We start from the raw sequence: 26,359 nt of genomic DNA on the forward strand, positions 1-26,359 counted from the left end.
GTATAAAGTTGCCTTTTTAAATTCACTGCAACCATTGTAAAATCAATCATGTAAGAATTATTGAAGTATATTTATATAAAACCTGCTATGTGAAGCACTGCAAGGCCATGAGAGTATATGTCTGCAGATATTTCTTAAAATGCTTGGTGTAGTTTGCAGCTAGCTTTCATATTTCATGATGATGAGGATAGTTGTGAGTTTGACTGCTTTGCGATGCCACAAGTGAAAAGCTCAATTTTGTGATTAATGGACAATATGAAGAAATGTTAAATAGAGGAATATAACTGAAGTCTTTTATTGCAGTCATCAAGTTCAATTGTCATGTTCCAATCATCAATCAGTTCACAAATACAAAATCTGTAGTATGGTTTTAAATCTTGAAAATCAAACTGATGGTACCTGGTGCCAAGGATATACACCAAAGTAAATTTAAAATACACCAAATAATATGGCTTTAATGAAGAGGATGGCAAAATGTTTTCTGGTAGTGGGAATATGTGAAAAAATATAAAGAAATGCTGAATGAAGATGATATATCTAAAAATCTTCATCAAGCCTTATCTAAGTTTTTGGCAATTTAAATTGTTGTATTTTATTGGAAACAAAATAAGAAAGTAAATTATACTAAAAGTCTTGTACTTGAATATAAGTGATTTCAAACTGCTATATTAATTTATTGAAAATATATGTTTGTGTATTACTTGCATTATTTCTACAAGTATATATTTTTGTTTCAGTGAATTTGAAGAAAAAACAACCATTCAAAAATTTGCTTCTACATCATAACGAGTTTTCTGATTCTGCTGCTGTTCTATACAGACTGCATACGAATGAACAAATAGAGTAATAAATTATATCTCTTCTATATATTACAATATACATATATTATATTTTATACTTCTGTAGAATAAAATGAAAAAAATTAGATTGCTGTCAATACTCTTCAAAGAAGAATTTTTAAATAAGTTATAAATATTTCTCTCATTAAAAAATATCTGCGGTTGCCGTATAGCTAAATAAATAAATGATATACTGCTCAGTAAATTAAAACTCTTAAAAGAGTTTCAGTTTTAAAATCTCTTACATTTGTTTCATCATTTCTTTTCTGGACATAAAATGATATAAAAAAAAAAATACCAAAGAAGTATATAACCAATTGCATAAAATTTAAAAATAAATATATATCATGAGACCTGCAATCCTGTATATTACTACAAAATGGTAATATGTTTAAGAAAACAAGATAAATTGTTTACTTTTTATACTGATACACAACATCTTTTATAATATCAAAAATAAATGTGAGAATGATGTGCTTCAATGATTAGTAACAACATACTGTTATTTTCCTGATCTTTATTTTGTAACGGAAAGGAATTTATTGCTAATTGAAAAAGATCAAATCTCTTTGATGTATGAACAATTATATTGTGTTGTTTTTAATAAAATTTTACAGTTTATCAAGAAAAATAATGTTAAAATTTGTTTTAATTTTAGTTCCAGTTTAGTTTAGTCTACTGAATAGTATTAAGTCTTTTTGATACTGCTTCTGAATAACAAAATAACACTTTTTAAGTAATACATAGAATTTAATTTATATAATATGATGACAATTAGAGGAGGGATATTTATTATATGAAAAAGTTTTAAATTTCTGAAACAATATAAATACATGCTTATTGGGAACTTAGAAATGGTTATTGATCATACATATTTTTTCTGGTTATTATTATATTTTATTATTTCTTTATTTTTTCGTCGCACATAATGTTTTTCAGAACAGATTTCTAAAATTTGAATTTATGGTTATTTCATATGTGAACTTTAAAAAGTGTAAAATAATATGTGCAATAAAGAATTAAAATGCTGTGCACAAATAATCTTTAGTTTTAAATAATATTTTAGTAAGTGATGATCTACTTTTTCTTAGAGAATGATATAAAGTTTTATTACATGTAAATGCTTTTGGTTATTCATTCTTTCAAAAGTAGATAGATGTAGTAAATTTGCAGACCTGTTTATTTAATATCAAACTTCAGCTTATATAATCCACTTAAAAGCTCTACCATAGTAATTCATTTCAAGTATTGATTTTCATTACAGTAAATAAAATCACATAATTGTATTAAATGAAATTCTGATATTAAAAGAGTAATTTCTGAATTGTATAGGTTTACTTGTACGTGTAAGATTGTTACTGCATTTGAAGAAGGTGATGTTGAGATTTTAATTGGTAAACCATATTTTATTCTTTTTATATTTTTTTATTCATCATGTTGTGCTAAACTGCATTTATAATAGAGTGTTTACATCTGACCAGTATTTTAGGCTTATAAATAACTTAAACTATTGCAAAATAATTTTGTATTTGGAAGAATGCATGTTTATTATCCTTTTCCCTCCTCTTATTAGGTGCTTGTTGTATTCATCTCATTGGTGAAGAAACATCATCATTTGTAAGTTTGTTTTATATAATATACAAAATTACCCATGTAATTTGATAACAAATAACTGGTCTTTCAGAACTTTTTTATTGGCTTATTGCATGCATATATATATAACTTAAAAATTGGTAATAAATTACTCAAGCCGCATCTTCTCAAAAATTTTGTAGACCCACCACTAGCCAAGTGAATGAACTGCTGAACAGTAGTAATTCATCCTTGGTACAATTCCCAGTGAACTGGGTAGCTGCATGAGATTTCCATGATTTTCTCTGTGTATTATAAGAATATAAATTAGTTTCCCATAGGAAATCCTCCATAAAAGCATCCTTCACATAGTCATCATATGCTTTTCTATAATGATTATCCAGCCAGTGAAAGAATTTGCCAGGTTTTCTAAGGACATATAAACCATGTAAAGTCATTTATAGGGAGGGGTCAAGGTTTCTTAATGCATCTGTAATTTCCATTTTATATGTTGCATCTTGTTAATGTGTAGAATTACATGACAAGCATTTAGAAGTGAAACTGTTTGTCCTTAGGTTTAGAATAGGCTTTGTTTAGATCTTTAACCTCATATAATTTATTAACAAGGAAGGATGCATAATATAATTAATTCTTATTATAGAGGCTGATTGATTAAAGCAGTTTTAGTCAAATTCTTTAAATGAAAAAATTATTCAAACATTTTAGATTTACCCTTTTTGCAGTGTCTTACATTTAAATTCTATACTTGATCATGTTTTAATAATTACCCCAAAGTTAGATTTATATCCCTTTCTTTCTTTTCTTTTTTTTTTTTTTTTTTTTTTTTTTAGTAAATTAAAAAAAATTTTTTTGATAAACCTAAAGAATGGGCAATTCTATTTGCTATACACTTATTTATTTTCTAATGTACTTAATTGTCAAAATAAAAAAACTAGAAATGTTCTGTATTTTCTTCATTTAAAATATGTTTAAAGTGATCTGTCATGTTATATTACATAATATTCGATAAGAAAGTTCTAAAATGATTGGTATTTTTCAAATTGATGACATTTATTAATTATTAGACATTTATTAATAGTTATTTAATGACTATCACTGTGCTCAATTGACGGTTGAGTATAGAATATTTTGTCAGTGTGTTTTCCTCCCCATCAAAATTTTAATTCAAAAGCATTTAAAAAAATTTCAAAGTTATATTATTTATGAGATTTTCTGTTATTTTTGTTTAAATACTTACACAATAAAATCAGATGTTTTTCTAGCTACAGCTATTACTTGAAATCTAAAATCATCTCTTCTTGATATTACATTTGGCTCCATGATAATCCAATTTAGAATTCTCAGTTCACAGTTTATTTAAGATTTTACAATTTATTTATTAGACAATAATCTAAGACTTTATTTTTTGTTCAGATAATTATTTTTAATCTTTAAAACTTTTATTATTATATGAGTATAGAAATTTTTTTATTGATCATTCAGATGCTTCATTACATTATGAAAGTAATCTGTGTAAATATGCTGCTTGGTTTATATTTGCAGGTGAAGTGAAATAGTTTAATGAGAAAAATAAATAAGATTTATATATATAAAAAAAAGCATAAAATTTCTAGTTTCTTTCTTGTTTCACATTTTTGTGAAGTACTGCATAAATAATGTATTTGTTTAATTTGCCAATAAAAATGTTTACGTATTCAATTCCAAAAATGTCAGAAAAAAATTGTTTTAAATTGATGTACATTTATTCATATAAATGATATATTGAAACCTTAAGCACTTTCACGGCCAAACGTGATTTGGTGTTATCTCTTAATAGTCAGTTATGTGTCAGACCATGGTGAGGTATAAGTTAATCGTTTGTTTTCCTGTTAAAAGGATTCTGGGGAATTTTCATATGCCTACTTTACAGCAAATGTGTTAAAAGACTCAATAACTTTAATACATTAAAATGAATTTATTCTTAATAAAGACATTCATGTTTGTTTAAAATAATTCTTTAGAAGCACAACAGCCTCTTACAGGCCTTGGATGCTTCAACCATGCGCTCTTTCCAGCATCTTCTATCTGCAGCGATTCCTCTCCGATTTTTAATTTTCTAAGTTTCTATCTTTTTCAATATCATTTAATCAGTGGTCTTCCTTTAGCTCAGGATCTTTTTTTTTTTTTTTTTTTTTTTTTTTAATGTCAAGATCTTTAGTGGGATTATCTTCTGGGGCTTTCCAAACATGGCCCAGCCATCTTAAGCTATTACTGTGGATACCTTGTGTTATTTGTGTTTGCCTATAAATCTTGTACACTTCAAAATTATATCTTGCTCCCCAACATCGCTCTTCCTGTACTGGGCCAAAGCTTTCTCTGAGGACTTTTTTTTCTCAAACATGTCCAATGAGTGTCATATGTCTTTAAAAAGCCACATTTCACTTGCATAAAGTAAAACAGGTAGTATTAATGTATTTTATATCCACAGTTTTGTTTTGCAACTTATAAGATTAGATTTTAATCATCTTCATAGCCTAAAGAAGCATTTATAACCCATTTTAATTCTATTATCAATTTCTGCTCTTAACTTATTTTTGCCATTAATTAAAATACTAAGATATTTAAGCTTATCAGACTTTTAAAGCTATAGCCACTCTTGCACATTGGGTTATGATAAGTTACCATGGATAGTGTAATTTTCATAAATTTGATTTTATCCTTGTTGACTGTTGAGACCTGTATTTGTGGCAAAAGATTCCAAAGCAGAAAAAGCCTCAATTCTTGCCTTGTCTGACCTCCCAGTAATATCAATATCTGGGTAGTCTAAATCTCTGTTTCTGATGCCCTTTTCTAATGCTTTTCCTTTCTAATTGAATAGCAGGCAAGCAAAGGAATCTTCTTGGCATAGGCCTATTTCTGTTATAAAAGGTTTCAGATAAATGATTTTCAATTCTAATCCTACATATCACTTTACCAAGTGTAGCTTTAGTTAAATTAATGAGCTTGGTTGGGATTCCAAACTCCACCATTTCTTGAAATAGATTGGCTGTCTTATGCCACTTTATACTGTCTTATGCCACCTTGAATCTATAAATAGATGGTAAATTTTAATACCGTATTCTTTAGTCTTTTTTACTTTCTTGTACGAAGTAAAAAGGAAGTATTGTAATCGCGAAAAGTTTCAGGCAGCATATTTCAAGGAAAATATCCATTTTAACCGCTTTTGAATGCAATTTAACGATGTTTTTGCATGATATCTGTACATAAGGACAGAATAAAAGACTCGTTTCCTCCAAAAAATTATAAAACTGGTTTAAAACGAATTCTGAAGAGAATTTTTCATGGTTTCTGTATGTACGTATGTATCTCGCATAACTCAAAAATGAGTTACCTCAGGACGTTGAAATTTTGTATTTAGGACTGCTGTAACATGTAGATGTGCACCTTGTATTTTGGTTGCAATTGAGCGCACCAAATGCATATAAATATATTTTTATATATATCCACTCTTTTACCTGGCTCACTGATGTCAGTTTCTTTACTCTTATATGTTTGTAAATTGTACATTTTTTGCTTTAAAAATGATTGAATTATGTTGTTATTATCTTCCGGTTAAGGTTTTTATGCCTTTAGTAAATCTGTATGCAATATTTTTAGAATTATCAACAATTTTAAAGTTGTTTAAGTGCCGCTAAGCCTTTTTTTTTTATGGCAGCCATTGATTGTTTACATTTGAAACTTCAGACTAGTGGATTTGTTGCCAATCTGGAGAAACTTAGCTTCGCAACAACAAAGATAACGCCTTCATTTATTATTGCCAATTTAATCATGCTTAATCCTTTCTGGAATTTTTTCGAGGAAATACGTCTTTAAGATTTACTTCGTAATTTTTAATATAGATATTTTGAGTTTTTATATATTTTTGCCTTGTCTCTAAGTGAGAACAGAATTAATTGAATGAGAAATACTGAATCATCTGTGAATGTCCAACATCTGTGAATACTCTCTACATTCCTTTTTTTTTTTTTTTCTATAATATCATGTTGCAGTCATTTTATTTCCTGTATTGCAAGGACATCAAGCAAGTATTGCAAGCACCACCTTTAAAGGATGTGTGAATATTCCAAGTATCCATTCTAAAGTCCTTTTCCTTTCTGAGTCGTCTGGTTAGAGACAAGCCAGTTCTTGCACTTTACTGAGGTTTCTGAACTGAGTATTTTTTTATAGGGTAAGGTAGTTGGCCTTACTCCCAACCTGGAAGGTCAGTCCCCTGATATAATCCTCAGGGGACAGAGTTCCTGGCTATACCCTGGACACCGGGTACTTATTTTAGTTGCCTTTTATGACATGCATGAGTTACACTGGGTTTGTTGTTTCACATCCAGTCACCACACATGTGGTTAATGAAGGAAAAAATTTTGAAACATTGTGTGCATTGTAAAGCAGAAATCATGCTGCATTGTGAAGAAGGCTTTTAAATTTTGCAAATATATAGTAGTCAGTGATTAAAAACAGTCTTTTCCAAGCAGTTATTAAATTCATGAGCAAATAATAGATGAAAGAAGAGGGAAAATGAAGCAGTTTATATTATAATCAAGTTTTAATTTGACTTAAAGAATATTTCTTTTTTGTATCGATCAGGAGATAAATTAATTTAATATTTAGCTAAAAATATTTATTAAAGTTTTGAATGTGTTTAAATTGAAATGTTTAACAAATACTAAATATTTCTTTTAAAAGTTCAGTAAATATAACTTGAAAACTTATTTTTTTAACTGAAGAATGTAAAAGAACACTGATGTATCTTAATTTTTCTTTTCAAAATTTTCTTTTTATATTTTTAATTTTTTGCATTTCAAAACTGAGCCTAGAATATTTCCAAAACTAAACCTTCATTCGTTTTAGACAAAAAGACACCCAATATCTGAAAGCTGGCCATTTGAAACCATTGAAGAAATTGTGCCTCGTCGCTATGAACTGCAAAACAATGCCTTTGAAATATTTTTTACCAATGGCTTAACATATCTCATTGCTTTTCGTGACCAAAAAGTAAGTTTCTCCAGTGTAACCTTGTACCAATATTTTTACATAGTTCTCCTTTATAAAATGATGATCTAGTTGTTGATATGCTTTTGTTTTAATCCAGTCAATTCTGAAGACTTACAAGCATTGTACTGTATAAGATATTAGTATTTAAGATTTTATATCAAAATATTTTAAATAACTGTTATGAAGACATGTCTTAGTGAATAATGTGATTAGTTCCTGACAGACATTGTTAAATTTCAGTATCTACTGTGAGTCAAAAAAGGGGATAAAAGGGATCAGTCACAAAGGGATCTATGTCTTCGATGTCCGTTGGCTGATAGACAACCTTTAAATTGCATTTTTCTTGTTTCAAAAGTACAGCTTAGGATATATGTTAAATTTATAAATAGCATTGCTCTAACATATATATTTTGATACAAAACTTTAATTTTTCAAAAATGACTTGCCATTTTTTTTTCTATAATTCAATTCTTCATATTAAATTATGAAAAAAATACCAAGTTTGGTAAGAAATAATGCAAGTGATTTTGGATTATATCTATTTTACACTTTCTGCTAATGTTGAACTTGGCACCCCCCCCCCCCCCCGCCAAAAAAAATTACTTGACCCACTTCTAATTTTCATTAGACCTGACTTTTATAAAAATTAGCTAGTAAATGACCATGTTCTAAATTTTTGAAACTTAGGTTATTAATTCTAAATTTTAAATATAAAATGTTTACAATTTTCAAAAAATACTAAAAATTTGTACATAAAATGTTTAGGCAGTTTTCTAAAAAAATGTGCTTTCAAAATTTCATTCATTTGCAAATAAAATTTTATTCTTAGCATTATCTGCAAATTGAAGATTAAAAATTTAATTTAGCACATGATTAAAGTATGCTAATATGTATGGGAAAATATTGTATGTGTCACTAAGCAAGAAAAGTAGCTTTTAAACTAATTGGAATAGCTATTATAGTTTCTAAAGTTATGTTTGAAATTTTGGTGGCTGAATATCTATCAATATATCCTTTATTTACATATATTTTAAATGTCACAAACAGTCAATAATAAAAACCAGCAGTAAATATGTGTATTTTGCAGTGATAATCTTCCTATGCATTTAAAAACAAGTATTTTCCTCTGATAATAGTAATAATAATAAAAAAAATTAGCATGTAATCTGAAAATTTGAAATTAAGAACTCAAAAGACAGTAACATTCAAATGTTTTAAATTTAAAATATACATAAATTATGCAAATACTTTTGTTTTCTTAAGTAAAAATAATATATATTAATTTAAACTCAGAAAACTAATGTTAAAAAAATCAAAATGTGCATGCAGATAAAACAAAATAAAATATCCTAGGTTGGCACATTAAAAATTACATTTAAACATTAGTGAGTTAGAAGCTTTTGCAGATAGTGTATCTTGCTTTGCTAACTGGAATTGGGATAAATAGCTCAATACAATTTCTTTTCTTTTAGAATAGAAGAGAAACACACCAATGTGACAATTAAAATTGCAATAACAACCTTGTATTTAGCGTACATATGTTAAAATACTCAGTTGATTTCGAGGGCAACTAAAGGTCCCTCCTCATCAAGAGAACGAAATTACTAGAAAGGGGAAAAAGAAGAAAAATAAAGCATTGGCAAAGGAGTCTCAGAAACATGTGGTCATTATCAGCACACACGTGGTTGTGACTGGATTTTAAATCAGATTTACACTGGCCGCCTACTTTTACTGAGCCAGGCTATCTGATCAAACATATAACACAGACTAGAACGCAAACAGATCAATGAATACAGGTCCAGTCTTGGTGCATGAAGGTGCAGAGCTCCCTATTTTCCCTATTTTTTGACTTCCTTGATTTGTTTGCATTCTAGTCTATGTGTTATATGTTTGATCAGATAGCCTGGCTCAGTAAAAGTAGGCGGCCAGTGTAAATCTGATTCAAAATCCGGTTACAACCATGTGTGTGCTGATAATGACCACGCGTTTCTGAGACTTCTTTGTCAATGCTTTATTTTCTTCTTTTTCCCCTTTCTAGTAATTTTGTTTTTCTGATGAGGAGAGACCTTTAGTTGCCCTCAAAATCGATTGTTTTAACATAAGTATGCTAAATACAAGGTCGTTATTGCGATTCTTTTCTTTTACTGTTTGTTTCCTGCAGAGCTGCTTGGCATATCGTTGCTTTTTCTTTCTTTCTTTCTTCTCTCTCTCTCTCTCTCTCTTTTTTTTTTTTTTTTTTTTTTTCCCCTTACCAATATACTGAGTTTTCATATTTGTGCCTTCATCGTGGATGGGTATGCAATGCACACTTGATGTATCTGTTGCACTAGAGCATGATTTGCTCGTTCTTAACAACTTTCATATGGATGGGGTTGGAGTTATGACAAATAATATCCAGATCTTTTGAAAATTTAATTGATATGTGGGGTAATGGGATAGCAGGAGCAGGCAAATGTTCTAGTGAATTTACTTCTGTTAAAATTCTTGTCAGTAGCAGTTTAACTGTTTCAAAAATTTGTCTGTTGATTTAATTGGTAAATTTTTTGACTATGATGGTTGTTTGTTGCAATTTTTAAGATGTACTTATATTTATTTTCATGAAGTCTAGGTGTAGAAGAAAATTCTTTAGCTTGTCTTAATAAAAGATAGCTATTTTATTCAGATAAAAGGAAGAGAATCATATGGGATTATTCTTGGATTTCTAAATTGTGTATTGTAGATTTAATTCTGAAGAGTATTACCAGTTTTTATGATTGAAAGATCAAGAATGCATTGTTGAATTATTAACTTCTTTGTAAATTATAAAATGTAGGTTCAATTTTCAGAGGTAAAGGAAAAAAAGTACTTTGAGTTCTTCTTCTGAATATTTCCAGAGAATAAAGATACCATTGATGTACACTGCACAAAAAAAAGGGGGGAGACAGTTCTATATCTCCCGTTTTACTGGGCCAATTCACAAAATTCAAATTGCATTTTTCGTACCTCGAAAGAGCGACTTAGGATATATATTAGATTTATATAGCATAGTTCTAACATAGGTATTTTGACACAAAAGCGGACTTTTTCTGAAATAACACCAATTTTTTCCCCTATTTTGTTTTTACAACTCAAATTATGCTTAGATATCAAATTTTGTAAAATCTGATGCGAAATTTTTGGAGAAAGTAAAAAATTTATCTTGGCCCAAATTTTTTAGTGTGCACCAAAAATAATTCACTTAATGAACTTCTTAATATGTGGCAACCAATTTTCCTTTCCCGTCCATTATGCCGGTGCAGGAAAAAAGGCACCTCGTACTTATCTTTTTACATTGTGCATGAACAGAGAAAAAGTCCCATCATTTCTACTTCCAAATAATTTTAGCAAAGTGTCTAAACCACATTTGATGTTTTATCGCTTTCAACAAATATGCCAAATTTCAAAACACACCAATATATAAATTCACATATATCTTCGAAAATTTTGAATACAAAACTGTAATTTTTTTGCAGGTATGCTTAGAAATACAATTATAATGACTACGTTAAGATGATGGTAAACATTTTATAGATTATAATTCAAATGTTTTTTGAAAAATTTTTAAAAATTATTTAAAATACAAATTTTCAAAATAAATCATAAAAAATGGGTGAATTTTATTTGTAATGAACCTAAATTTCTAAATGTGAAAGGAAAAATCAAATAAGTTTAATAAAAAAAGACAGATTAATAAATATATACCAAACTGAATGAGCATTGAGGAGCTAAAATTTTGAGAGCTAATTTTTAACAAACTACTCATGCAATTTTTACAAACCTTGGTAGTTTGGCATAATTGTAGTCGTAGAATCGAAATATGGAAAAAAATTGGTGTATTACAAAAAAAGTCCGACTATATTAGAACAATGTTATATATAAATATAATACATATCCTAAGTCACGCTTCCGAGACCTGAAAATTGCAAGTTGAATTTCATCAATCGGACCAGTAGAATGGGAGATATAGAACTGTCTCCCCCCCTCCCACAGTGTACATCTTTCAATAAATGGGTATGGAGAGGACTTATAAAAAGTTTTTTTTCTTTCGACATATTACGCATCAGTTTTAGCCAAAGTTTGGTCTTAGAAATAACTAACTAAATATCACTACTAAGATGATCAATTAATAAAATAAACATTGGAATCAGTATTAATAATCTAATGTGATAAAGAATAAATCATAAATGGGCAACAATGGATATTGCTAAATTTATGTCAATAATGAATCACTAAAATATGTATTGAAATATAAAATCACATGTTAGAATTTGTAAGATCATAAAACATAATTATGAAGTAATAAGCCTTTCTGACTTTGTGTTCATTAATAAGCAAATAAGACAACAGTATATATGTATAATATTCATTCAAACATTCATGCAAATAATTCAGTGCTAGACAACATTTGATATTCGATAATATATTAAACTCATAATCAAAATCTTGCAATAATATGCAATTTTCCACTGATAGAATTCAAATTTCTAGTTGTTGGTGTCCATTTTTCAACCTTTTTATTAAAATACCATTGTCATAATGCATTAAAAATTGTAGACAATAAATTACTGTTTTTACTTTTAAGTTGCAATTACATACTGTGATACAATTGTAGTAATATCATCATTTAAAGCCAATAACAAAATCAAAATAGATTTATGGCTACTTAATTTGATCTGTATTCAAATACCAGAATACTGTGAACAGTATGTGACTTTTCTGATACTTATAAATAAACAAATAAGCAGTGCATCAACAATAATTATGACTCTTAAGCAATCAGCATTAGTGTGGTTTTCACTGAAATGTAATTTGTCATCAATTAATATGCAATGATGCATCATAATATAAACTCTTTAAAATACAATTATATATGAATCAAAAGTATATATATATAAATTAAATAACTAAAAAAAATAATGCATAAATTATACAAGCATCAAAATATCCTTAGTAATTCAAATGTCTGATGATAGACATCAAGCTTTGCATCCTTTAAATTCTACTGCCCTGTGCTGCTGCACCAGCTCTGGTGCCAGCCATGTTGAGAAGTTAGCATTCTTCTGTCTGACCTAAACATAAAGGAAGCCCCAAAAGTGTCGTGTCTACACACCATTTTACTAGAATTAAACTGATGATCTCAAATCTAGAAATTTCCAGAATTCAGAATTCCTGAAAATTCTGAATCTCAGACTGTATATAGGATTTAATTCCTTTTTACCATATATATATATATTGTTGTTTTCTAGGATTTCCAGTGTATCTGGAAACAGCTAGAAAGCCGTGGACTACCATGCCAAAGGTATAGTGATGTTAATGCTTTAACTCAACTATGGCAGGAAGGCACAATTACAAATTTTGAATATTTAACTCAATTGAATAAATTAGCTGGCCGCTCATTTAATGATTTGATGCAGTACCCAGTATTCCCATTCATTTTATCAGATTATTCTAGCCAGTACTTAAACATCAATGATCCATCTGTGTACAGGTAATTCTTTGATATATGTTTAATAATTTAAATGTTTTTATTTTAAAGAATTATGACATGTTTTACTTGTTTTTACACTATTATATAAGCATACATAGTGTGTGTTGTGCATGCAGGTATGTATGTGTATGCATGTATGTACCACAGAATTTCAGTAATTAAAAATTTTCTTGAAATTTCTTATTGACAAAAAGCATTAAAAATTAATATCAACTTTTCTTGATAAGATGAATTTTGTTAACTCAATTTTTTAAAAGTAAATTTTTTTTCTAATATTTCTGAAGTCATTTTCTTTTCCTTCTCAATATGTTAGTTTCAGACATTATCTCCAAATCACAAATATAAGTCATCTAACTTCTTTCTTTTGTTGAATACTTAAATGTTAAGTAATTTGTGTTCTTTTTGTTTTATGGTCATTCAGCCATTCGTTGTTCTGTTGTTCATATGATTGTCTGAAAATATACTTTAAATAAAAGTATATCATGTTTTGGAAATGCAGTTGTACATATCGCTTTGGATTAAGCTCAGATAATCTTTGTGAGTGTGGAAATATTGCCGATCCCGATCATATCGTTTTCAATTGTACTTATCATGCGCAAGATCTTCCAAAAACTCCATCCAAACAATTTTGGCCACAGTGGTTCAGTAATTTAATGAAATATAAAACAAGCCTCAGCCAACTAGACAAAATAATTTCACACCGCAGCTCTTCAACACTTGCTGTTTACCATAGCCAGATGTAGAATCTATTCTTCTCCTTAATGTTCAATGTATTTTCCTTTTAACTTATCAACAATAGCATCGTAATTTACTTCTTTAAAAAATATTTTATTATTATTATTATTATTCTAATTCTTCACATCGGAGTTCTGTAACTTTCCTAGATATGTTAAAATAGCTCCTCTTTTCTATTAGTTCCTTTATGAAAATTTTGTCAAAATATGTTTATTCACAAATCATGTACTCTTTAATTGTGGTGTATATGCTAGTTCTTTAAATAAAAAATCTCAAAGTCAAAATTTCCGATAACTGTGCCTAAATTTCATATCAATGCTTTTTACATTTTTTCCTTCAAGACATAAATCATTTTTCTTTTTCTAATCGTACGAAGCACCTACTGCACAAGGCACAATAGTCTTCATAACAAAAACTTTCATTTTTTATGACTATCATTCAATTTACCACATCTGATCCGCCACCCGGCCCTTCGCTGTGGTGCGCTGATGGTGGTTTCTTCCTTCTATGGGATGGCATCATCCTGTTTGTTGTCCTACAGGATAGCTTAGGTCAGAAGCCGTCTCGTCGGGTAAAGCTGTATTTGAAATAAATTAGAACTGATGGGTTTGACATTTTATATTTTTATTCTAGGTGTTTAACATTTAATGCAGTATTTTAAAAAACAAAAAGGTGTCGTCTTTAAAATAATGTTTTTGTTACATTAGCTGCATTGGTTTCACATAATGCCTGTGCTGTTCTATTACCAAATGGAAAGAAAAATTTTTGTAAACTTTTAGTCACTTTGAAAGGATATGTTCTAGTCTATATATGTATAAAAAATATATCATTTTATGCCATTATCATGGCATATAACATTTTTTAACTATAAATATGGAATTTTTAAATTTTATTTATGTTTCAACATTTCTTACACTTTGAAATAACTTACATCCAGTGATTTATAATTTTATTTAAGGTTTAGTTTATAGTGTAATAAGTGTAACAAAGTAAAAAGCTGCATCCAATCGCATAAAAGTTCTCTCCAAATTTCTACTCATTACATACATTACAAAATATTACATACTGCAAATTTAGCTTCTAAGTAACAGTTGTAATAGTAAGTGATAGTAAAATGCAAACATGGCACTTATTGGGGAACATGACCTTACTACATATTAGAATTCACTAAATGTGGGTGAGTAGTTATGCAACAGTGGAGATTTTATATAAAATGTCAAAAAGAAACACTACTAAAACAAGACAATTTATGAATAATACAACAAGTTCAAGGAAACAGCTTCCTGTGTAATGTAAAATTAATAGCTTGAGACTAAAATCTACCACATACCTGGAGAACATATATCAAAGAGTGATGTTAAAAACCTATATTTTCAAATTTCTTGGATTTTCCGTAGTATGAACTCGGCGAGTTCAACCTTAAACTGGTATTTTCTTAAAAGTTCTGCTTCTAACTTGGCTCTGTCTTTTACAATAGGAACACTTCAATGAAGGCATTTTAAAATATTTTGAATTTGTAAGTGTCACTTTCTGGATCACCCAACATGAATTTGGCAATGCATTTGTATCTATTTAATGCTTGTCCGCTTAGTACAGCGATTGCTATCATGAGTTTTTGAATTTTTGGTTACTGTATATAATATAAAATATGAAATTAAATGCTTCAAAAACAGATTTACCAAATTTCTTTCATCTAAAATCATTTTGGATTTCATAGAGGCCCGCATGATATTCACAGTGAAGCCTAATCTTTCATAGGACTACCTGGTGCCGATTGGGTTTGAAGTCTTGGGGCGAGGACTAAAAGTTGAATTTCCTTGTGACATGGTCCTGTGTTGTTCAGGCGCCACTGTAGAGAATATGCTTGAAACTAAATGTAACTTGTGGCAAAACCGCAAATAGACTTGTAAGCGACTCATCGCTATGTCCAAGATAAAACAGAATTTAAGAAGGGTGTAAATATCCTTTTATTTAAAACTAAGTAAGTTGGACAGAAGGCAACGTCTGGTGCTTACAAATCAGCCAGCATTTATGGTGGAAATACAAAAGTAGGATTTTAAATTAAAACTAAATCTATGTATTTGTTAGCCAAAGGCTATGCAGAGAAATTTTAATGTGGAAGTTGGCTCTTAAGCCTATACTGGCATGTCAGCACTATCGGCAAGAATGAAGCAACACTGTACACAAGAATGTTAATCTTAGAATAACAGCTTGTAATAAGGCCTTCAGCAGGCAGAACATGCTCTGACTTCAATCTCAAACCCTCACTTAAATACGTGCAAGCTAATTTGCAATTTGATTGAAAACGTAAAGAAAGAAGTGACAGTACAGATTTGGAACATAAAATAGCCAGTTAATAAACATAAATACCTTACAACGTTTGCCAGTTTACAACGTTTGATGTTTCTGAGTGACAGTAACTTGTATTTCTTCTGCATCAGGCCTTTTACTGTACAACAAATTTGAAATATAGATTTTCCCTCGGATTTTTCATTTTATAAGATTTCTCGTTATGGCAGCGATGAAACAAATAAGCAGTAGAAATAATTTTCATTTGAAATTAATTCTTTTCATAAGCTAAAGACATAAAGTGTCATAAAGATTTATGTAAATTTTTTTTCCGTTTTTGTATAAAACTGGCATTCAGAACACCCAAAAAGTATTAAAGTAATTTTCCTTTTCTAGTGTAATTTTCATGCATCTATTATTCAAGGCATTCTGATATTATTTCTGTTGTACATTTTGATACTTTTCCATCAGATGGGTGTGAATTTCATCAATATCAGATTTTCATTTTGGAGATGATGCACCGCATCAGCAATATAAACAGTTAAAAAAATAAAACAAGTCATTTCATTTAAAATTATTTTTTTTCATAAATAAAGAAAATAAAAAAATGTTATATATGGCAATTTATCATTTACGCCCAGCTAATGGAAAAAGTCTTTGTTTTTTTTGTGAGGTTAGTGAATCCATATGTAAGCCACACCCTGTAATTCAACTTTAGGAAAAGTTTCAAATATTCTTGAGTTACACATAGAAATATATAGCATGAAATCAACTGATGAGAACTTAAGACGTTAATATATATTTAGAAAGACAGTCCTATTGTTTTTTTAATGCTTTTGTTTTTAATGTTCATACTAATTTCTTTTAATTATTGTTTTTAGAAACTTTGTGAAACCAGTTGCAATCCAACATAAATATAGAGAGAAATTTTATTGTGATCTTTATAATGTGAGTATATTTAAAATTATATGGAACAAAATTGTTCAAAATTATGAAAAGGAAATTTATTACAATATCATAAATCTTGAGTTAATTTCAAATTATTGTATTAATATTTCAGTTACTGAAAGAGCAAACAGGAGAATCTGAACTTCCAATTTCTGCACCATACCATTATGGCTCACATTATAGTAACAGTGGTGTTGTTTTGCATTTTCTAATCAGACTTTTACCTTATACATACCATTTCATTAAATACCAAGGTAGCTTTTTATTTGTTTATCTGTGCAATAAGATTAAAAATATTATTAATAACAAAAAAGTACTTATTGTCTAAGAATATGAAGGTAAATATTTGTTAATAATTTACCTTGTGTTTTTGTATTTATGAATATTACTCAGGTATGCATATTTATGTACAGTACAAAGTCTGAGATCCGAACTTGTCGGGACTTCAGCAGTTCTGGATTTGGGATTTTTCTAAACTTTAGATCATCATTTAAATTTAGTAAGATTGCATGTAGAAATTATAAAATTAAAAATATGAAATCATGGTTTATGAAATAATGAAGCATTTATGATCTAACGGGTATCAAAATTTACACAAAGAAAGCTTAACCGTCTAAGCAGCAAAGCTATATATATATGGCTTAAAATATTTTTTGTGATATATGTAAGAACATACGTGCATATTAAAATATTTCAAAGAAATTAAGGCAATATATCAAAAGTACACAAATCCAGGTATGAAATACCAGGAGAGTTTTTACATTAAAATCAAAAAAATAATTTGTTTTCATAGTAGTTATGGGAAATTTGTGCTTTCTTAGTGAAACCCTGGCCACTCAGAGGATTAATATTTATCTATTTACTTTATTAAACATATCTCTCAATGTAAGTTGTTTAAGTTGCTTTGTTTTTTGTGCTAATTCTTTCTCTTTAATTCTGTAGACAGACATAATTTCTTGTTCAGTTACAAAGTTCCGTTGTTCAAGTCCTGTAAATGCTGTGTCGAGAATTCTGGCTAACTTGTCAGTTGAATTGTTTTCATTTTCAATAACCTGTCTGTCACTTTCTTCACTATTGGTAGCTGTATTTTCTGGGTCTAGAACCATACTACAGATTTCACCATCCATCAGTTGATTGATGATTGGGACATTGTCATCGCAATGAAAAACTTCTGTTATATCATCTTTATTTATTACTGTTTCCCCAAATTTCTTTACAAAAATCTATTAATTAGAAAATTTCACCTTTGGTTTGCAATGTCCGAAAACCTTTAAATTCGTGGCTATTATCTTCATCATCCTCACCTTTAAACATGGTAGCCAGCCATGAAATTATGCCAAGCCTTTTTTTTTAAGTATCTGGAGACGCATTCTTCCATGATCTTGCGATGTTCCACACAGCAGATTTTATGCTGAAATATTTAAAAAAATTCTAGAATAGTTTTGCCATTATTCAAGAAATTTAACATGGATTTTAAAAATACTAATTTATATTTGCATTTCCGAGTCCTAAGGATAAATTCCCACATATACTTAAAGCTTATTGAGGGCCTGTGCTAAATATATTACCTCCTGATTCAGTCTCTGTGGGACATGAATTCTGGTACCAAATGCCTCCCTTTGTCTTCCCTAAATTATGCCGCCCATTACGGCCAATCAAATGTGTATGTGTAAAGCAGCCAAAAAAAGTCAGGGGAATCCTTTAAAAAAAGGGTGGTGGCGGCGGCTTTGAGGTCCGGATTTTAGATCATTCTGGATCTTGGACTTTGTACTTGGAGTGGATCTTGGACTCCACCCTTTAAATGGATAGACACCTCTGATATGTTTTATGAATCTTAGATTAATTAACATAGCTAGAGAATTTTAAAGCTGTTAACCAAAAAGGGTAGGAGGGCTTTGAGAACTTTCTGTAAGAAACATTTCAACTAGTGTGAAAAATCCTAAAAACAGCATAAAGCCATCCTATTCAGCTTCTGAAAATTGAACCAGGGCAAACTTCCAGTGTTTCCGGTTGGCTTTAATGAATTTTGAAATGTCTAAAATTGCAACAAGAGTGTTATCATTTAATAGTAATGTCAGTCAGTCAATAAATTATTACATCCAAAATGTGTAAATTTTTGTATATATGGCAAAGTCGTTCTATGAGGAAATAGCTATTGGTTGGCAAGGAAGTAAATTTTTTTAGTGTAAAATAAAACTCAATTTTTCTATATAAAAAATGAACTTTTAAATAGTCAAATATATCCCATTCTATTCAATGACCTTTTACCATCTTTCTGGTAACTTTGCGATTCCACACTCACAGAACTTCTGATCTTTATCAGGGAAAAAAATCAACCGAGTGCTGTCTGAGGTCATTGTTATAACTGAAATTTTAGTCATTTCATAAGTTTCAAAATAAAGCAAAAACTTACGGTGCACAGTCGGGGCTATATGGGGAATGTGGCTTCACTTCCCAACCAAGCTTCAGTAATTTCATACATGTTGCTAAAGATGCACGAGGCCTTGCTTAGTCATGCTGGAACTCAATTACTTTGCTGTTTGCCAATTCTGTCCTTTTCCCCCTTTGATTATTTCCTCCAATTTCATGAGTTCTTTGCAGTAAATATTTGAGTTGATTTTTTGGTTGCTCGGAAACAGCTCAAGGTACACAACACCTTTGGAATTCCACCAAATTCACAGCATGATCTTTTCTGATGCAGTTTAGCTTTCAATATAATATGATTATTGTGCTGATTCGTCTTGCTGGGACCATGAACTTTTTGTTATTTTAGACAATTTATTTTTTATTGGCAGTGATACTTTATTTGAAAAAAAGACGGTTAATCTTTGGATTATGGTAACTTGGTGATTTTTTGGTGAAAATTTGGCGACCAACCCTGCTACAGCAACCTGCTAGTTTTTGTTTGGACGCCAAGATGCTATTTTATTTTCACGAAGTAAAGACCTTTCTTTTTTTTTTTTTCTCAACAATCTGATAGCCGAATTCCGCTGATGCTAGAACTTTTATGGAACAAAAGTGCTTAATCATGACGAAGATTAGGGGCGAAATTGGGAGAAAGTGCAGAATCGCAAACTGCTTGCCACATTTTTAAGAATTGCACATACATGGTATCCATGTACACGTCGACCTATTTTCACTTAAAAAAAATCATCCCAGAATTGTACAAAAATGGCATTGCGCATACTCTTGACTTTATCCATGTACACTGCTAAAGTCCTAGCTAGTAACCTTTATTGCCTTACCAAAATGTCGCCAAACTACCTGTTACCATATTCCAAAGATTAGTCAAAAAGACTTCATTGCATTTAAAATGTGTATCACAAATATTGATTCGTTGTGTTGAGTAATTTTTTTTAAAATTCTTACAGAACTCAAATATCAAGCTTCTTAACAAGTCCAAGACATCTTACATGATTTTCAATGGTTGTATGCGATACATTTAATCTTTTTGCAATCCCACACAGTTCTATGATGATTCAGTTCCTTTGATTTTGTCATCATCAACTTCACAAGGTTGACCAGAACATTGGTTACCTTGAAGTGAAAAATCTCCAGAACGAAATATTTTAAACCAATTCTGACATATTTTGTTCTGTTAAGTAATCAGCACTATAAACGTCACAAATCTCTTAGTGAGCCTAAACCGCTTTCTTGCCTTTGTGAAAATAAAAAAAGTAAAATGTGTCAAAAATGTTTATTTTTGCATTTATGTTAAAATTGACTATAAACTAACAGTTGTTTAAAAAAATACATGGAATTTGTTTTTATAGAAGCCTAAAAGTGTCAGCAGCCAAATCTCAAAAGAAAAAAAAAAAAAAAAGTATAAGATTTTACAGAAGAATAACAAAATGAAAACAATGCTATCTGTTTGTGCAGATCGAAATTGCTTTTATGCCTACCCAATATAATATTTGCCTAAAATAAAATTTTGTAGTTCATGATTTTGAATTTTTTTTAATTGAAAAATTAAGCTGAAAAGTTAGAGCTTGTCAGAATATATTTATTGATTTTTTTTTATTTTGTAAATATTCAAATTCTCTCAGCAAGAAGTGCATGTGCACATGCAACTAATAACTGTTTTATTAATAAAAGATTCTTAAAAAATGCGTCATTGCTTAGCCCTCTCCCCAAAATCTTTTTAGTCATGTAAATTTACCATTTTGTATAAAATTGTTTTTATTACATACATTTTAAAGATTGTTATGTCTGTTGCAATAATCAATAAAAAATAAGAGCCAGGCTAAAAATTAAATTTGATATTTTATTATGGTTGCAGATAATAATTTTGATATTCCTGATCGTGCCTTTCATTCCATTGAGTCTTCCTGGCAACTGGTAACAAAAGATACTACAAGTGATGTGAAGGAAATAATACCAGAATTTTTCTTTTTACCTGAGTTTTTGTGCAATCAAAATGGTAAGAACTAAAAGTAGTTTGCAGTCTGCAAATAATTAAATGTAAATTAACTTTCATTATACTATGTCAAATAAATAAATTCGGTATACTACCGAAGGATGAAACTTTCATTTTTAAAGATAAAACTATGATGAAACTTTCATTATACTATATCAAATACATAAATTCAGTATACTGCAGAAGGTAAAGGTGAGCATAATTTAATTGTTATATTTAAGATATAAAAATTTAGTAATATATATTTCTTACTTGCTCTTATAATAAGATTAAAGATTAATATTTGAAGTTTATTGACAGTGATGAAATGTTTTTATTTGTCTCATTTATTTAACATTGTATTAAAGTTTTGTGGCACCCTGAAGAATTTTTAATAGAGACATTAATTGCTGTATTAAATTATATAAAGCAATTACTATCTTCTTTTGCTTTTTAAGGGGCAATAATCAAACCAGATGATAGGCAACACAATATTCTTTCAAGGCTATCGAAAATATAACTGGTAACAAAAGCAAATTCTCATTTATTTAATTTAAAAGCAAATTCTCATTTATTTAACTTGATATATTTGAAATTCAAATATTAACTGTTGTTAACTATTAATTGGTTATAAAAAATGTAAATAAATGTAAAAAATATAAGCATATTGTTATAACAAATACATGAAAACCATATGCCATGTGAGGCATTTTCTCATAATTGTTTGTATTATTTTAATATGTCATCATGTGACACTCAGAATGCACAGCAAGCCAAAATCCTCTCCAGAGGTTGGTGGTAGGAGAAGTGGAAGTTACTTGGACCTCCCCTTCCACCCATCCACCTCCCAATAATGGGTGGGTCCTCCACTGGTTAATGGTTCCACCTGCCACTAGGGGTATTCTCCCTCAGAATTCCAGTTGGGTGGAAGCTTAGCAGTTAGTAAGTCCCATGTATTCCTAATATGCATTCATGGATGCTCAGGTGCCCATACCATGTGTACTACTTACTGTATATCACTGTTGTATAGATGGCACCATACTGCACAGAACAAAGTTATTTGTTCTATGTTGTTTTATCATCTATGCGGGGAATAAACATTTAATGGGTAGACTTCTACATTCATTGTTAGATTTACTGCTAGTTTTATGTTAATATTTTTAGTGTATTTGTCTCTAACTATATTGTTGTTGTGTTCTACTTCATTGTTTTTGTATACTTTGTTGCTTTAATCCCAGAATGAATGACTCAAGGCCAAAGAACCTATAATTTCAATACTGATTGGAAAGAATCATATTGTTTCATTTCTTTTAAAGGTGTATGTATTTGTTTATTTTGTGGCAGAAATGTTGCAGTGCCAAAAAACATAATGTTGAACATCACTTTAAGACAATTTATATCACTTTTAATATGACCTTATTCACTTAAATCTGAAGTAAAAAAGGAAAAATTAAAGTAACTGAAATTGATGTTTGCTCAGCAGTCGTTTTTCCTTGTGATTAAATGTAAAATGCCATTTTCACTTCTTTCAAAGTTTACCACTTGCTCACAAAGAAGAAAAATCTTTTTAAGATGATAAATTGCTAAAAAACAAGCATTTTTAACTTGTGCCGATTGCATATTTGAGGAACTTTCTAATAAACATGGGATTATGTCAGCATTATAAGACTTCTAGTTGACAAATAACTCTGTCACAAGACGAATACATGGAAAAGCGAGGACATGCAAGCTAAAATTTAAAAATACTTGACTGATTCTCACTTCATTTTGATGAGTTTATGGTATGTCAGACATTCAAAGTTAGCAGTTACAGTGTAATGGTATTTGGTAGCAGTAATGTTATTTAGTAAATTTTCTGTAAAAGAAGACTTAATTGAAAGTATTGTGCATGAAAGGGCAAACAAGAGATGAGTATATGTAAAACATAGTTACAGAATATGGAAAGTCGAGAGATATACCTCTGCAGAAGCTGTTGGTAATAACCACTGATGGGATACCGGCAGTGGTTGGTTATGTTAATGGATTTCTTGCTCTGTGCAAGATAGGTAAAACATTTCCAGCTTTATATCATATCACTGTATCATCCAACAGAAAGCTTTGTGTGATAGAATTTTCTGCTTCAAACACATCAAGAAAGTATTTACAAAAGTAGTAAACTGTATTCGACCAGGCACTGTGCAACAGTGCCTTTTTGAGCCCCTGCTAAGAAATCCTAAAGATCCTGATCTCATTTTGCACACTGAAGAACCTTGTCTCAATAAAGTTTTTGCAAGATTCACAACTTTAATTGAAGAATTAAAAAAATATATGAATACTAAAAATCAAAATTTTGCTGAACTAACAGATTTTTGTTGACTGTTGGATTTAAGTTTTTCTCACAAAGATAGATGCAAACTGAATTATTTAAACTTGGGGCTGCAGGGAAAAGACAAACATATACTTTATTGATAGGGTCTGTTAAGCTGTTTAAAATTAAAGTGGTTTTGTGGATATCACATCTGCAGATGAAGTCACTAGCTATAACTGTATCGTCACGAAAACATTGTCCTGAATTGTAATGTATCAGATGAGAACTTTTGGAATGTGGTTGGCATAAATAAATTTCCATTCTAAAAAAGGCATCATACAAGGCAAAATCGTTTTTAATTCCAGATACTTGCATGAATCATTGTTTTCGACAATAAATATCACAAAATCAGAGTACAGATCTTGACTTAAAGATGACATCTTGAAGTGAAGATCAAGATGTGATGATCGCTTTTGAGCAGGAATATTATCAACTAATTATGAAACAATGGCCAAAGAAATGCAGTGCCAAATATCATACTCACTTTAAGAATTATATTTTTATAAATAATTTTTGTATCAATGAGTTGTAAACCGAAGAATTTGTAAAATTTGTCTGTATTATTTAGTAATTATTTATTTTACATAAGAATGCCATCATTAAGTTTTATATTTTAAAATTATATTTTTGGAATGTTTTTTGGTATGTTTTCTTTATTTTTAACTATGCAAATCTATAAATTTATCTCGAAAACTTAAATATACCTGTGGCCCCACCATTATTCTAAAATGTGCTTTGAGGTACAAAATGGTTGGGATCCCTGATAATTTCTTCAAGAGTAAGAATAAAACAGGAATACAATCTGAAGACTTGTTTAGGTGTTTGAAAATAAACTATTTTTCTTGTATTAATGTATACAGAACTGATTACAAATTTGAAGTTTTTTGTAAGCATTTCTCAGTTTCCTGTGAGTGCAATGTTGTATGCCTTTTAGTAGTAAAATTTCTGTATGCAAATAATTTATGCATTAAAGCTTTATCTTAATAATTTATTTCTTTGATGTTTTAATGGATAATGTATGTGAATTAAAACATTCAGGAAAGATTTTAATTTAAAAATTAATTATTAATGGCTATGTCATATCATCATTGTTTAAATTCATAATTTAATATTATAATAGATTAAATCAAAATCATAATCACAGTTATTTGATCATAAAAATTATATATGTAATATTTTTTAGATATTCAGGTTCTACGGCGTGCATTAAATTCTCCAAATTCTGCTTCAAATAAGAAAAACCATTTAGCGTATATTATTCTAAAAATGAGTGTTTTGACTTTTCTAGGATTTGACTTTGGTGTTCGGCAATCTGGTATTCGGGTAAATGATGTCCTCCTGCCTCCTTGGTGTAAGCAGAACCCACGCTTATTTATCCTTATTCACCGACAAGCTCTAGAGTCAGAAACTGTGAAAAACAATATTAATAATTGGATTGATCTTGTATTTGGTTATAAGCAAACTGGAGAAGCAGCAATAAATGCTATAAATGTATTTCATCCTGCTGTAAGTGTTCTAGGGTTTTTTTAAGTACTCTCTGTTGTTTCATGGAAACTTATGCTATTTTGAAATTGTTCCATTTAATGTGGCTTGTTTCACATAAGTAAAAATTTTTTGTGCTGACAAAAGAATTTCATTTCTAAGGCTCTTTCTTTCTTTTTTCCTTTAGCTTAGTTTTAACATATTGTTATTTCACTTTTCAATTCTTTTGCTGTTATAGAAATTTCTTATAAAATGCATAAAATATTTGGCTAAATAAAGTCTAGCTAAATATTTTACGTACTTTATAAGAAATTTCTATTATTCTTATAGCGATTTTAAAGATGTCAAGTATTACTTATTTACCTGTAATTATTCCTGATTTCTACCCTCTGATATGGAATTACAACTGTGGCAAAAATTGCTGAGAAAAATGCAAAGATTGAATGACTTGAAGTGAGCAAAAGTGAAAGATGAGCAGCTGTGATTTTGCTGTTGTCACAATCAGCATATCATGTTGATTCAACAGCTATACTGTTGTCACAATCAATATACCATATCAACTCAAACTACCATTATGCTGGCATTATAATTAATATATTGACACAAATTATTGTGCTGATGTTGAAATGCGCATGCTGTGTGAGCTATATCAGGCTGTGAATGTTGCCTGTTGAAGACATTAAACAAAAATATATGTAATCCTCATGTGTATTTTTATTTAAAAATACACTATCCGTACATTAAAAAATATACTTTTACTAAATATACTAGACATGTCACTTTCAGAAGACAAAATTTTTTTAAAAAAATTCAGACAGAGTTGTAGTTAAGAGTGGCTGTATTTATGTGCCTCAACATTTTCAGAAATCTTGCATTGTTTTCTGTATGCAATTGTGAATTTTTAGTGACTCATGGAAATCGTGACAATTGGAGGTTGTATATGTAATATAATAAACACCAAGACTACATGAAAACAAAATATATTTTGAATGCAATAATCATTATTTGCATAGGAAATTATGTTTTAAGTGCAAAGCTGTTCTGGTGAAAATTGCTGACTTTTTTTTTTTTTTTTTTTTTCCCATTTCACAGTTTCTTAACATTTAAGTCACAGATAGTAAATCCTCCATGTAAACGTTTTTTGTCTGTTCTTCAGGAATTCTTTTCCAATTTTTATTTCTCCTGATGTGTTTCTT

The 26,359-nt window shown here is 29.5% G+C and overlaps 1 protein-coding gene across 5 annotated transcripts in view; it reads left to right on the plus strand.

Moving 5' to 3' along the window:
• Positions 1-26,359, plus strand: part of mv (lysosomal-trafficking regulator mauve) — a 284,054-nt gene that overhangs the window by 227,062 nt on the left and 30,633 nt on the right. For all 5 annotated transcript variants that reach the window (XM_085813916.1, XM_085813918.1, XM_085813920.1 and 2 more), the window contains 9 exons: positions 738-843; positions 2,172-2,233; positions 2,413-2,456; positions 7,317-7,460; positions 12,725-12,966; positions 16,872-16,938; positions 17,051-17,192; positions 21,218-21,358; positions 24,970-25,187. In XM_085813916.1, coding sequence (XP_085670042.1) covers positions 738-843; positions 2,172-2,233; positions 2,413-2,456; positions 7,317-7,460; positions 12,725-12,966; positions 16,872-16,938; positions 17,051-17,192; positions 21,218-21,358; positions 24,970-25,187 — 1,166 coding nt within the window. The remainder of the gene's footprint in view (positions 1-737; positions 844-2,171; positions 2,234-2,412; positions 2,457-7,316; positions 7,461-12,724; positions 12,967-16,871; positions 16,939-17,050; positions 17,193-21,217; positions 21,359-24,969; positions 25,188-26,359) is intronic.

Source organism: Stegodyphus dumicola, chromosome 3 (genome assembly GCF_044657685.1).
Source record: "Stegodyphus dumicola isolate Sdum_Otavi_A_Nest chromosome 3, ASM4465768v1".
Classification (NCBI taxonomy): Eukaryota; Metazoa; Arthropoda; class Arachnida; order Araneae; family Eresidae; genus Stegodyphus; species Stegodyphus dumicola.